At 42.1% G+C, this 15,184-nt stretch overlaps 2 protein-coding genes across 3 annotated transcripts in view; one reads left to right on the top strand and one right to left on the bottom strand.

Annotated features, from left to right (window-relative positions):
- The window catches only part of wwc3 (WWC family member 3), a 180,111-nt gene extending 166,402 nt beyond the window's left edge, over positions 1–13,709 (bottom strand). The window contains exon 1 of the mRNA XM_078409450.1: positions 13,422–13,709. Coding sequence (XP_078265576.1) covers positions 13,422–13,552 — 131 coding nt within the window. The 5' untranslated portion in view covers positions 13,553–13,709. The remainder of the gene's footprint in view (positions 1–13,421) is intronic.
- Positions 1–15,184, top strand: part of LOC144598890 (claudin-24-like) — a 72,262-nt gene that overhangs the window by 33,900 nt on the left and 23,178 nt on the right. The gene's annotated exons all lie outside the window — the stretch shown is intronic.

Genomic DNA, 15,184 nt, shown 5'->3' with positions numbered 1-15,184 from the left:
CATTTATGCCGGAACATATTTTTATTTCACAATGTACATAAAGTCTGCAGCACACACATAAAACAGTGAAAATGCATAGCAGCTGGGAGGAGGAAAAACAGACCACAATGATTAATCTGACCAGGAGATGCATGATCTTCCTCCTCACATACGCTAACTAGCACTTCCACTTCCAACATTTTTCATTTTTATTCCAGATTCCCAACATCTTCATCTCTCCATCCAAATATTTCCCATTTAAAACCATGTAGTTTTACAAATAAAAGTTTCTACCTTGTGCACAGCCTGCAATGTCCTGCAAACTTTAACCAAGTGGCAGCTATTTCACTTCAAATTCAATGATGTATTAATGCAAATCCCTGGGAGAAAATCAACCCGGAGCAGTGGAACACTAGTCTCTTAAATGACAGTGAGGAAATTAATCCAAACAGGACTGATTCAGTTCTCTACAAATCCATGTCAATGATTCATGACTTTCAACCCATCAATTTTTTTCCACCCATTGTTAGGAACTAAGCAACCTCATTCAAAAGATGATTCAAAAGCAGGTATGTCATGGAGCACTAGATTGTTCCTGAACCTGGCGATGAAGCAAGCAAGGAGAGTCACCCATTCCTTCTCTCCAGAGATGCTGCCTGTCCCGTTGAGTTACTCCAGCTTTTGGGTCCACCTTAGGAGTCAGTCCACTGCTCTCTGGGATGTGGATCAGGACAGAAGACCTCCTTGACCACATCTGTATATCAGGAGTTGGAGATCTACTGATGGCACTAAAATGCTTGATCCATATTTTAGAGTGAACAGGGACGAGGATGCAATGACTGAATGAATTAATACTTTACTGAATACTTTATTGTCAAATGTGACAAGTCACAGTGAGATTCTTTGCTTGCATACACAAGGTATGCAAATAGTTGCCACAAAAGGGTGCTGCCAAAGTAAAAAAGTTTACACAATATACACAAGTTTCTTTTTTTTTTCCTAATCAGATGTGCAGCACTTTGGTCAACGTGGGTTGTTTTTAAATGTGCTATACAAATAAAATTGACTTGACTTGACTTGACTTGACTGTACATGTCATTCACATCCCACAGAGAGAGGTTGTGAAATGCCAGTTTAGATCACTGTTGATAGCAAAACTAACCGCACAAGTCTTTCTTCCAGTTTATCCTTCCAGAAGGTGCACTCCTTTGAGAAGGTCGTTCTGAGGCCAGAATATCCAGATTCTTTGGCTACAGTAACAAAGGCAGGTGCAACCCTGTCTCTGCTGAGACTATCCACAAGGCAACTGATCTTCACACGGCGGACAGGAAGATTCCTGTAGGCAATTTATTTTAGCATAAGATGTCTGTTAGTTGGAGGCTTGACAGAGTCAGGTCAGGTCCCCTGACAAGGAGATTGATTGCAGATTAGGCATTGCTCCATGGGCATTAACCTTTATGTAGGCATGTGTACATGCATGCAGTCCCTCAGAAACACGTGCATACATGTAGGCATGTAACCTCCCAGCTTCCCCAAACCCACTTCTCAACCATTACCGCTGGACTCCTTCTTTGACTCAAACCTTTCCCCGAATCTCTCCACAGGGGGGCCCTTCCGCCCCCAAATCGGCTTTCACCCTCCCTCAGATTGCTCCCTCCAAACCTTACACACACGTTCTCTCAACACCCACGTCAGGTTTTTGCACAAGTGTAGTGATGTACAAGTACAATTAAAGTACAATTGTCAAGCCACCACACCTTCTGTGTCCCACTTCAGCAACCCACCCCTCTGCAAGTCATCTTTCACTCTCCATCAATAGCCCATCTTCTAGCCAAGTGCCATCTTTGAGCGGCATTCCCTGGGTTGTGTTCCAGAACACCCGACAGTAACTGGGTGGAGAACATACACCAGCACTCCTAACCCCCCTATCTACCTCCTGGCTTGGTGCATAATTTGATAAGCATAAGACCTCATGGAAGCACCTTGCACCATGAGAAACAAGGCTTCAAGAACAGAGAGCACTCCGGCTGAAGATCTAAAACCTTAGAGAGGAACCTCAGTCGCAGAAACACAACCTCATCTCCCACATCCTTTAAGAAAGGAGGCAATCCAACTGTGGAAACAACAGAGGGATCCTACATGCACTCAGTTGACGTTCGATGAGCAGACCACATTGCCGGCTTGCACATCAGCAGACTTCTAAAATAGACACTGTATTGAAATCTCTTGCCATGGCAGAGCTTGGTGGAGGTAGAAGGCTGTTCCCATTCCTTCCTTGAAAGTCCGTAATTTCCCAAGAGATTTGCAAGTTTTCCTGTACACACAACCTGTGCAAACAGGGAAGTAAATTTGAGGGAGACAAGGTCTTCCACAGTTGAGAGTCTGGATAAAAGATTAGATTTAGAGAAAAAGACAGCGCGCGAAGTTAGTTCTCCAAATAACTGAAGCTGCAAGAAGGGAAAGAAAAGTCTTATTTAGCTGGAAACAATTTAGCAGCCCACCTCTGTCCAATCTCAAATAATCCCTTATCTTTTATCCTGTGGTGAGCATTTCCCTGTTGAAGACTGGTCTTTAGCTCATTGCAGTTTTTGATGTGCACTAAGTCATTACCAGATTTCTAACATTACAACTGCCACTCAACGCTGGAAATATTTCAATGGAAGCAAAACACTATGAGACACCAAAGCCATAAAAGGAACTATGAAAGTCAGATCCTGTGTCATTCTTATCTGACAAAGTGCGTGCAAACACAAAAATATTAGACACACTCCATAGGCGGATCCTCTTCAAGTCTAACACATATCTTGCGGCTTCCAGTTTATTCTGATTATTATTAATGCTGCAGTGATGGGACGCAAAGTTGACAAAAGTTTGCATGGTCCCAAATGACATAATGCTGCTGAACTGCAATGAGGTTTGGCACCTGATAACAGCCATTTGTGTGCCGCATGTGTGCGATTACATATGCAAATATAACATAAAGATCAGAATCTAAAACACAGACAAGTGTCTCCTTAAACCACACTAGTTTTCAGCTGGAAGTGTTCAGTCCGCCAACAATGATAAAAAAAAAATAATCCCTCAAATTCTACAAAAGGTTTATACGTCAGTTTACCCATGAAGTGTCCTGAGTGAGTTACATCCACAGGGTTTATCAATATCCTATGGCAGGTATTTTTTCCCCAAAGCTTTCAGACTCTTGGGCCAGAAACGCAGTGAATTAGATCATGGTTTACCAAAAGAATCAGAAACACAAAAAAATGATGATTGATCATAAAACAATCTGACCATCCATTAATCAACCAATTACAAAGTTTTCCTGATCAAAGCATCTTTTGGCTGCAGGTATTGTTTAGGTTACAACATTTTTTTTAAATTATAAAATATCTGACTAGAACAATAAATGCAAGGTTATTGCCTGAATGGTCTCCACAGATATCAAAATATCATCAGAAATAACTTATGAAATGAATTGCAATAGATATGTGCTACTATATTTCAAAACTATCGATTGGCTTGGTTGTAATCACCTACGCCTGTCGGAAATTCACTCCATCTGCACCAAGTTTAATTACTTCACTTTTTAAATAGTTCCACTGCTCCTTCTTGGAGACTAGATGACTGTGGAAGAGAGGAGACATTTGCCATGATGGCCTAGACTTCATAAGTATAGGTAGGCTTAATGGACCAATCTGTTGCCTTGCTGCCTATTCCAATATTATCTCAGGCACTGAATTACACCAAACCCACTCCAGATTGTGGTGAGGAAACATTTACCTTAAACCTTCTCCGGATAGCATCACTTGTCAGAGTGCAACACTGGAGTTTCAGTCTGGAATATGAGCTTGTTAATCAAAGAGGTTTTACTCCCATTTGTTCTTAACTCAAAGCGGAAGAATGGTACAACGAGTAGAGCCATTGCCTCAGTGTCAGAAACCCAAGTTCGATCCTGACCTCAGACACTGCTTGCATGGAGTTTGCACATTCTCCGTGATGGAGTGGCTTTCCCCAGGGTGCTCCACCAAACTCCCACATCCCAAAAATGTGCAAGTTGGTAGATTAATTGGCCCCTGTAAATTGTCTTTAATGTGCAGGCGAGTGGTAGAATCCAGGGGAGACGATGGGAATGTGGGGGAGGGCACGAACTTGGTGGGCTGAAGAGTCTGTTTCCATGCTGTTCTTCTCTGCGACTCGAAAAAGGGTCTAGCCATTTGGTCTAGGCTGACATCTAATGTGCAAATAAAATTAAGCTTAAGTATAAACTGGTGAGGTAAACCGTAACGGTAGCTTTATACAACTAGTATGTATAAAATAAAAGATGCAAAAAATATTCTCTCAGCATATGGGTATTTTGAAAAAGGTTTAAACTTTAAACATTTTCATGTAATGTCATGGTTGAGGATTGATATGTAAATGGATAAGGCCTGTATCAGCATTAAAACCACTGACATTTCACAACGAAAGTCAATGCAATGTTTGTTACAGGCTTTAGAGCAGCATCCATGCCACTTGGTATCAGTCATGGATGGGTTGGTAACATTCTCAACATATCTTCAAGTACTCCCTTATTAAAATAAAAAGAGTAGAAAAGATTAAGGACCACTAACAAGGTAATAAGAACATGTCACTACTCAAAATTTGATTAATCACTGAAACAATAACCTCCCGTATATGTCGATATCACATGCCATGGCGTTGTTATTGGACACAGTCCAGTAACATGCCTAGCTGAGGTTCTGATTCTTGAAACCTTGCTGAAAGCGCGATTGAAATCTGGCAGATTGCTTTCAAGGTACTGCATTCGCAGACAGACAGACGACACTACCTGCTTTCCCTCTCAGGTTGGAAGCAATTAACTATTGCAACTCACAGAAGGCATTCTCTGGAGCCTTTAACTTCACTGACATCCCATTTAGATTGAACACAGCAGATTCAGAGTGCCACGGTTTCAGTAACTTCCACATTCTAATTTGCCTTCCAACACAAAGAACTTAGAATGCTATATGATTACTGAATGCAGTCTCGGTTAGGTTAGTTACATACTGGACATCTTTGTGAAATGAGTACATCTGATCTTCCTGGCTTTTCATTTGGATCAGTTTATTTACACACTTTAAATTGACCTGATCAATCAGAGAGATTTAGTAGGCTCTTCAAATAGTCTCATCTACCTGTAAGGCCACACATAGGAGTGGCACAGTGGTGCATCTGGTAGAGCTGCTAGACCAGAGATCAATCTTGAACCCGGGTACTGTCTGCATGGAATTTGCAAATTCTACCTGTGACCGTGTGGGTTTGCTCCAGGTGCACCTTTTCCTCCCACATCCCAAATACAAGCAAGTTTGGATGTTAATTGTCCAGTGAATCTAGGAAATTGGCCAGAGATCTAGAAAAAATCATCCACGCATTCACTTCCTCCCGCCTGGACTATTGCTACTCCCTATACACTGGGATCAGCCAATCATCCCTGTCCCACCTGCAATTGGTCCAAAACGCCGCTGCAAGACTTCTGACGGGTACCCGTAAAAGGGACCACATCACCTCGATTCTGGCCTCTCTCCACTGGCTCCCAGTACCGTACAGAATCGATTTCAAGCTCCTCCTATTTGCATACAAAGCCCTAAACGGGCTTGCCCTCCCATATCAAAAATCTTCTAACCCACCACTCTATCTCCAGGTCCCTCAGGTCGGCCGACTTGGGACTACTGACTGTCCCGTGGTCTAGACTTAAGGTCAGGGGTGACCGCGCTTTTGTGGTTGCAGCTCCTAGACTTAGACGAAGGGATTAAAAGTACCATTAGCAAATTTGCAGATGATACTAAGCTGGGGGGGTAGTGTGAATTGTGAGGAAGATGCAATAAGGCTGCAGGGTGACTTGGACAGGTTGTGTGAGTGGGCGGATACATGGCAGATGCAGTTTAATGTAGATAAGTGTGAGGTTATTCACTTTGGAAGTAAGAATAGAAAGGCAGATTATTATCTGAATGGTGTCAAGTTAGGAGGAGGGGGAGTTCAACGAGATCTGGGTGTCCTAGTGCATCAGTCAATGAAAGGAAGCATGCAGGTACAGCAGGCAGTGAAGAAAGCCAATGGAATGTTGGCCTTCATAACAAGAGGAGTTGAGTATAGGAGCAAAGAGGTTCTTCTACAGTTGTACCGGGCCCTGGTGAGACCGCACCTGGAGTACTGTGTGCAGTTTTGGTCTCCAAATTTGAGGAAGGATATTCTTGCTATGGAGGGCGTGCAGCGTAGGTTCACTAGGTTAATTCCCGGAATGGCGGGACTGTCGTATGTTGAAAGGCTGGAGCGATTGGGCTTGTATACACTGGAATTTAGAAGGATGAGGGGGGATCTTATTGAAACATATAAGATAATTAGGGGATTGGACACATTAGAGGCAGGAAACATGTTCCCAATGTTGGGGGAGTCCAGAACAAGGGGCCACAGTTTAAGAATAAGGGGTAGGCCATTTAGAACGGAGATGAGGAAGAACTTTTTCAGTCAGAGAGTGGTGAAGGTGTGGAATTCTCTGCCTCAGAAGGCAGTGGAGGCCAGTTCGTTGGATGCTTTCAAGAGAGAGCTGGATAGAGCTCTTAAGGATAGCGGAGTGAGGGGGTATGGGGAGAAGGCAGGAACGGGGTACTGATTGAGAGTGATCAGCCATGATCGCATTGAATGGCGGTGCTGGCTCGAAGGGCTGAATGGCCTACTCCTGCACCTATTGTCTATTGTCTATTGTCTATTGACTGTGGAACAGCATCCCACTCCCCATCAGAACTGCCCCCTCCATCGATTCCTTTAAGTCCAGGCTCAAAACCTACTTATATTCCCTAGCGTTTGAGGCCCTCTGAAGGGGCACAGTAAACTGTTTATGTCTGTGTTGTTAGGTCTGTGTGCTATTGTATGTTCTTTTTTAGTACCTGGACTGATGTGCAGCACTTTGGTCAACGTGGGTTGTGTTTAAATATGTTATGCAAATAAAATTGACTTGACTTGACAGTGTAAATTGCCCCTAGTGTGTAGGGAGTGGATGCGAAAGTAGTTAACATACAACTAGTGTGAACCGGTGATCAATGATCAGCCTGAACTCTTTGGGCCGAAGGACCGGTTTCCACGCCGTATCCCCAAAACTGAAACTCTACAAAAAACATAAACCTGATTTTCTTGAATGCAACCAGTACCTTTGGAACAAAACAATGTTTTAGTGAGCATCCAAACCAACATCAAATTCTCACTTGCATGGGCAAAGAGCATTGCCATCATAAGAAAGCCAAATCCAGCTCACTGGACAGCAGAGGGGTACAGTGCAAACAGATCATTTAACCCATTAATTAAGGGTGTAATCCCGATGTCCCAATCTTCATAAACTAAGAGTGGAATCTCAAACTTCCAATCTTCATAATCCAAGAGTTTAATTCCAATCTACCTCACTGCTGTCGTTTCACTTTTTTATTCAACATTTGCTCTACAGCTGCAATACTGTAAAACTGTAGCACTATATTCTGCACATTAGTCATTTTTCTCATTGCACTATGTTGTACCTGTGTGTGGCTTGATTGTACTCATTGTATAGTATGATTTGATAGGATAGCACGCAAAACAAAGCTTTTTAACGTGACAATAATAAACTAATACCAATGACCAGTGGTCCAAGGAGTCCATTTCCATGCTGTATGTTTTTCCTGATTTAATAAATGATTCCTCATCAACCACAGAGGAAGTTTAAGAGGTCTATTTATAATCCAAGAGCCATAAAGCACAGAAACAGGCCCTTTTGCCCAACTTGTCCATGCTACCATGTTCACTACCAAGCTAGTCCCTGTTGAGCATATCCCTCAAAACCTTTCCTATCCATGTACTTGTTCAAGTGTCACCGTGATACAGGCCCTTCAGCACCATTTTAGCATGGCGACCAACATACCTCTTCTACACTAGTCCTGCATTTGGCACATATACTTCTAGCCCCATCCTCCCCATGTACCTGTCCAAATGTTTTTTTAAATTTTAAAATATTGTTATAGTACCTGCCTCAACTACTACCTCTGGCAGCTCGTTCCATATACCCACTACCCTTTGTGTAAAAAAAGTTGTCCCTCAGGTTCCAATTAAATCTTTGCCCCCCCTCACTTTATACCTATGTCATCTGGTTCTTAATTCCCCTACTCTGCATTTACCCCATCTATTCCTCTCATGATCTTATACACCTTTGTAAGATCATCCCTCATCCTCCTGCACTCCAAGGTATAAAACATGCCCAAACTCTCCCTGTAGCTCAGACCTTCAAGTCCTCACAACATCCTTGCCTTTTAAATGCCATAATCTGTACCTGCCTTTTCCACTTCATCTCTCAGCTCGTTCCATGTACACACCAACCTATCTTAACTGTACTGAATAAATGTGTTAAGTGATTTATTTCTAAACTGCACTAGTGGACATGCAAGATGCTTTGGACCTCACTTTTCAGGTGCAGAGATTGTACCCCAAGGCCAGCCCACCATTCATAACAATGCACACATATGCACATATATGCAAAAGAAACACTGATTGAAAAAAGGATTTTGTCCAAATTCTGAGAGAGTAAACTTTATTCTATCTAATAAATATCAGGGTAACTAAAGACTGGTGAATTAAGGAAGCGCGATTTTCCCGAAAGGCCATCATGCAGGGGTCGCCTGTAATGAAATGCCATTGGTTGTGGGGATAAACACCTGGAGGAGTTGAGAATCTCCTCGGTGGACAAACATCTTTTAAAACCAAGTGAAAGAGTTCTTGAATTAGGCAAAACGCAACCACAACTCACCTGAAATGTTCCAGTAAAAGAACATAACAGGAGCTCCAATTACAGTCAACAATTAAAGAAAAATCCATACATTTCCATTGTTACACTAAAGTCATGTAGTTTGGAAAATGCTCTATTTAAAAACTTTATTTTGCCTTTGAAAATGGAAGAATCCTACAAAGGTTTGTTTAAGCACTCACTGCTAAATTTTGAACTAAGATAGCATTTTCCACAAAAAAAAATTGCCTAAAAAATCTTCAAAGATATTAGTTGAACTACGTGCACCAATGAAGATATTCATGTGTAGATTTGGCAAAAGCAATGCAAATAATGATCAATGAAAGACTGGGATATGTGACAACGGACAGAACATCAGGATGGATGTAAGTGGACAGAACTGCATAATGTGGAAAAAGGATCATTTGCAATGGATAAGGGATCATTTGCAATGGATAAGGGAAGCCATTCATATCAGCTTTTTTTTTCATTTAATTCAACAACAATGTCTACTATATGTGGCATTTAATGGAGACAGAATGTCCTGATAGAGCAAATCACTAACTGCAACAGGTTGAAATAGAAAGTAGACACAAAATGCTGGAGTAACTCAGCGGGACAGGCAGCATCTCTGGAGAGAAGGAATGGGTGACGTTTCGGGTTGAGACCCTTCTTCATACTGATCCTTCTCTCCAGAGATGCTGCCTGTCCCGCTGAGTTACTCCAGCATTTTGTGTCTCCCTTCGATTTAAACCAGCATCTGCAGTTCTTTCTAAACAGGTTGAAATATGTTGAAATGACTAACTTTTAACATGTATCTGTAATATTAAACCAATACCAAAGAGCAGGATGGCCGTAAAAAGGGATGGCAATTCTCTGGCAAAGGGGTCATGATTATGTTGCTCCTTTCAAGATGTCCTGAGTCATTGCTACTGTACAGTATTTGTGAAGACCTATTGCTGTTGTAACACACCAAATATTTTTGAGATGCCTTACTGTGGAACAGTTACAACCGACCTCATCAACTTCACCATCATAACACAAAACCTCACGCACAGCTTTGCCACATGGGGTCCTGGCTGATGCACCTTGGAAACAGGCTGAATGGCCTTCTGTTCCAATATCCCGACCTATTTACGATCATTGTAAATGTTGACACTGGCCTATTATAGTGACATCTGTATCTCGAGGCCAGACTAGCAGCTGTCAAAGCGAGCCGATGGCCTCAAACACCAAAGCATTGCATTTAAATGCACACTTCACTTCACGCACAGGCAACCATGACATCAGATACTATGCATCAAGTTGCCTGGTAACCAGTGAACACTCATCAGCATCTGCTGCTTATAAGCTGCAAATTAGTAAAAGTATTTGTAAAGCAGACCTTTAAAGCTGTGGTTAATGCTTCTCACGGGCAATTGTTTGTCGTTGAGGAACCAATATTCCAAAATGTATGAAAAAAATTGCTTACAAAATAACTGAGTGCAAGCCACAAAGGAAATTAAATCACAACTTCTTTGTGCGTGGCTTTACTACTGTATTCTTAAGGGTCCACCTACCAAAGTGACATGGAAAGGGAGACACCGCCCAACATTATGTTTTTACCCTGCAAAGTAATTAAGGGTAATTCCTCAACAGACTATTGATAACTTCCAAATTACAGCACAGGGGTGCTGGGGAGATCGGTCCCTTTGAAAGTCTTCTGCCAGTCGGAATGTCTATCTGTGTCCCACACCAGGGATCCCCCTTGGGCTTTGCTGATTAATTCACGTGTAATCTCATCAGCCGCACGGTCAGCTGGAACCAATCAGATCAGGAACCAGGGAGACTCCCAGCCAGCTTGCTGAGCCCCTTATCGACCCTTCTGGTCATTCTGGACCTTGATGCTTGGTTAACCATTTTCAATTAGGCCAGTACAGAATGCATGCCCGTTTCCCCACCCTCTCCACCTCAGTACCAGAGTTTCTATCAAGTCCCTTAGGTCCCAAATGTAACCAGTCTTTTCAGTGAACATATAATAACCCTCTTACCTCCTACCCAAACAAGCCTGAACCACAATGGGCTGACATTGCCTGCTACTGGCCCAGAAGCCATCTTATCCACCTGCTTAATCAAGGCAAAACTGGAAAGAGTCCAAGCCCTGCCAATGTTGCCCCTTCAAGGCCTTTATATTCTGCTCCCAGCACAACAGATCCAAGCATCCCTTCCAGGAATTCACCCAGTCGTACACATGTGATATGCAAAACCCTCCATATCAATGCATCCTCAAAATATTTCAGACAGTTTATTAATGCAACTTGGAAAAACATAATTCATTGCAAATACTGTTAATAATGTGATGGAAATTTATTTCTGTTCAGCAGAGCTAAACAAATATCAAAAAATAATTGAATGTAATTTGATACAATTTCACAATTCATAGCACATGAGTTACACACATGTATCATGCTCACATCATGTATTGCACATTGCCTATATTTTGCATTACAGTATCTTCTAATCCATTTCTAATTATATAACATGAACCTGAAGTACATAAGACAGATTTATTTTTATAGTTGTAATATGTATGATTAAAAAGGGTAGAAGCATTTGATTAATGTATTATTTTTAAATTGCTAAATAGGGACACAGGTTTTTTTTAAATTCATACAAACCACATATCTGCTTTTTGAAATGTAATACAGGATCATTTCTAAGTTTAGGCAAGTTATTGATCTGAATAATTCGTTCAGATCCCTTGTTGATTATAGTTGATGGCATATAGTAAGAGTCACCAGAGTTGAATAGATAAAGTTGTATTTAACTCAGAAAAGTTAAAGTCACAAAAGGTACAACTAAATTAATATTTTCTTTCCAAGTCTATCTGCAACTGTTATCTCCAATTAATTAGGATTTCACATGAGATGAGCAGGAGAGACAACTTGTTTTCATCAGGGATAAAATGTAAAATATATTTTTCACTTGATATCAGTCTTGGTCATAGTATATAATGTCCTCAGTTTCCACTGAAATACGTTCGCAACAATAATGAATGGTTGTTATATGATGCTGCAAATTGAAGAATTATTTTGAACTTGTATTTTTATTTTATTTTCAAGTAATTTTATTGCACCATAACTTTCACAACCTGAAGTCATCCCAAAGCACTTCACATCCAACAAAGTACTTTTCAACTATATGATGCTCTAGAATGGAGAAAATGCACAAGCTAATTTATATACAGCATGCTTGCTGAAAACAATCACAACCTCCTCCAAAATATTGAAAGGCAGCTTCTATAAAAGAATTTAACTAAATATGAACTCTCAATAAAATCCCATGACCCATATAACAAAAGAAAAAGTTAAACATACTTTAAAAAATAATTCGCTGTTAAGAGCTGTAGGCCATCCCAAGGTCATGTTGAACGATAAAAAGTTCTTTATTTTTAATTTTTATTTTTTTAAACATACCATTCGATTGTACCATGTTACACACTGACAAGCTGACACCATGAAAAAATGATATGAAAACATCTGCTGGAAGGTTGCCATTGCTCAAAGTATTCCATGTACATTAGACAATTTGTACACGTTGTTCATAACTTTGGTTTTTCTGAACAAATAGTTCTCTTCAGTTTTGCAATAAATTCTCTCTGTCAGGAATAGAATCTGCACCTACACAGATAGCAGGAATCTTCCAGACAGCTCCATAGATTGGATTACCACAAGAAATCTCTGCACAACCCCACCGCACCCCACAGGGAAAAAAAACACTAGCCAGTGTAAGCAGCATAAAGAATTTAAATCTGTTTTAGATCCAAAAATTAACAATGAACGGACAGGACAGGCTGAGAATGTGCCCGAATTGTTGTGGGCCATTCCCAATCTTTCTCCCAATAAAGACTACAGAATATTCTAATCCCATTACAACTTTTGGCACCAGTCTGAATATGAATAGCACAGAATTCAGAAGGGGGAAAAAATAAACACACACAAATTTAAATAGCAGGATGTGGATGTGGAATTTCCTCTATTTGGGTGGGTAGTGGGGAAGAGGAAAATTTTCAAACAATAACCAGCATTGGCAGAACAGATCAGACAACGTGATAACGGGCAATTCCAGCAAAATTTGAAACTTGTTCAACAGGGAAGAGAAACTATTTTTGTGTTAAAAAGTGGGCAGAGAAGCTAATCGCCACGAACAATCGGGAAAAATTGCACCAAAGTGAAGAGAGAAGTTAGTGTTAGAAGGGAAGGGTGATGCAACCAAATTCCAATGAAGGGGGGGGGAGAGAGAGGGAGAGAGGGGGAGAGGGGGAGAGAGGGGGAGAGGGGGAGAGGGGGAGAGGGGGAGAGAGGGGGAGAGAGGGGGAGAGAGGGGGAGAGGGGGAGAGAGGCCAAACTAAAAAATGTGATGGAAGTCTGACTGGAAAAGAAGTTAGAGACAGCGGCCGACAGTGACAGCCTGGGAGTTGTCAATGCGAGCCGATCGCTGGCGCCCAGTCGGCTCGCGTGTACGAGACCCGCCGCCCCATATATACCCAGATTGGAGACACCTCAACTTTAGGGGACATCAGCCCCCGTGTCCCATGTCGGGGTTCGCTCAACAACCCCCACACCCCGGGCCGAGCCGAGCCGAGCCGAGCCAACCCCTTCCCCGCCGCCGCCGCCGCCGCCTCTACCTGTCCCGCGGGTCGATCCAGCTTGTCAGCCGGGTGTTGTGGTCGATGTAGAAGACCCTGCCGTCGAAGTCGCGGGCTTCCTCCCAGCCGTTGGGCAGGGGCAGCTCGCCGCTCGACCTCCTCCTCGGCATCTCGCTGCCCCCCCTAATCACCTCGTCCCAAACCGCCGGCTCTCGAGGCTGCACTCAGCGCGCGCCAGGCGCCCGACGCCGCTTTCATGGCTCTCGCTCTCACTCTACCCCTGCTCCTCCATGTTGGGTCGCTGTCGGGCCAGGATCGTTGCCTCATTCCCTATTGGTATGGCTATTTGCATAAAACTTTTTTCTCTCCCTCTCTCTCTCTCCGTGAGGTAATTAATTATTAATATGTTGGCCTGCCAGAGCCAATCCCAAAGCAAGAAAAGCCTCCTGTTAAGCCGCCTTTCTTCTGACAAAATGCATCTTTTCCATCCTCCTGTCGTCTTAAATTATCTTTGGATACAAAGTTACGATTATTAAGACCAAAAAAAAATAGACTTCATTTTGGAAGAAAAACTCAAAAAAAGCAAATTGGAATTTGGACGTGTCTTGTCTGGAAATTGCAATGCCATTTAGGGAAGGGACACCAGGGCATTTCATTGGAGTTTTGTTTTTAATTTATTTGATGCATACAGAGGATTTGCTGCTTTATTACTGTTGTTAATTTTATTTCCAGCAACTATTCAGACTACTGAGCTGGTTTTATAACGCTGGCTAACATTTCAGTCCACACTGAGGGACTGCAGCACTGCCCTCGGTGCCATCTTTCAACAGTTTCCCCTGAGTTGGCCCAGAATGCTCCCATGGCAAGAAAGGGGAAGTTACACATAAAATTTTAGTTCAATATTGATCCCTCATTCAACACCTGTGAACACACTCATGCCTTTCAAGATTCTCAAAGCACGTCATGCAAATATTAATCGGATAGTATCATCCACATCTCCTGTTTTGATGTTCTTAACCCTTGTAAAACTGTGCGGTCCAGTGATTCAAATTAGTTGAGCAACCAATCCCATTCCTGGCTACTGTGTCAGCACAAAGGGAAATAGTTCCCTTTTCCAAAGCACTTTGTTAGAATTCCTTCGATCGGGTTTCCAGTCTTCCATTGTCCCCAAACATCCTCTTATTTAAGTCACTGATGATATTCTGCCTGATTGTGACAACGGTAATCAGTCCCTCCTTAACCAGTATGGAACTTCTGAATAGAACTTTCTCCTCCATTGGTAGGCACAAGATGCGGGACAGGCAACATCTCTGGAGAGAAGGAATGGATGATGTTTCGGGTCAAGACACTTCTTCGAATTAAACCAGCATCTGCAGTTCTTTCCTACACATTCTCCTCCATTGCCTTTCCATTGTTATCCAGCTGAGTGGAACTGGTTCCATCCTTACCGACCTTCTCTAGGCCAGGCAATCACCCTCTGTGGCTTCTCTTCCTCTGCTATAGATCTATTATTGGATGCTCCATACACTTGGTGCTCCTTACACTTGGTGCACATTACCAGTTTTCATGTGATAAATGCCCAGCTCTACCTCACCAATGCCTCCTAATCCTTACACTGTCTCTAAATTGACACATCATTTGTCCAACAACCAATAATGAATAGGCAGAAATTATCTCCAATTTATAATTGGAAAGACCAAAGCCATCATCTTCCGTACCCATTAAAAATCTGTGCTGATCCCTGCTAAATGTCTGACAATGACAGTTCGTTATCATGATCATAATCTATTTCAAATTGAGTT

This window comes from Rhinoraja longicauda, chromosome 12 (genome assembly GCF_053455715.1).
Source record: "Rhinoraja longicauda isolate Sanriku21f chromosome 12, sRhiLon1.1, whole genome shotgun sequence".
In the NCBI taxonomy this organism is placed as follows: domain Eukaryota; kingdom Metazoa; phylum Chordata; class Chondrichthyes; order Rajiformes; family Arhynchobatidae; genus Rhinoraja; species Rhinoraja longicauda.
The sequence above is the reverse complement of the archived record's forward strand: the minus strand, read 5'-3'. Positions and strand labels throughout refer to the sequence as shown.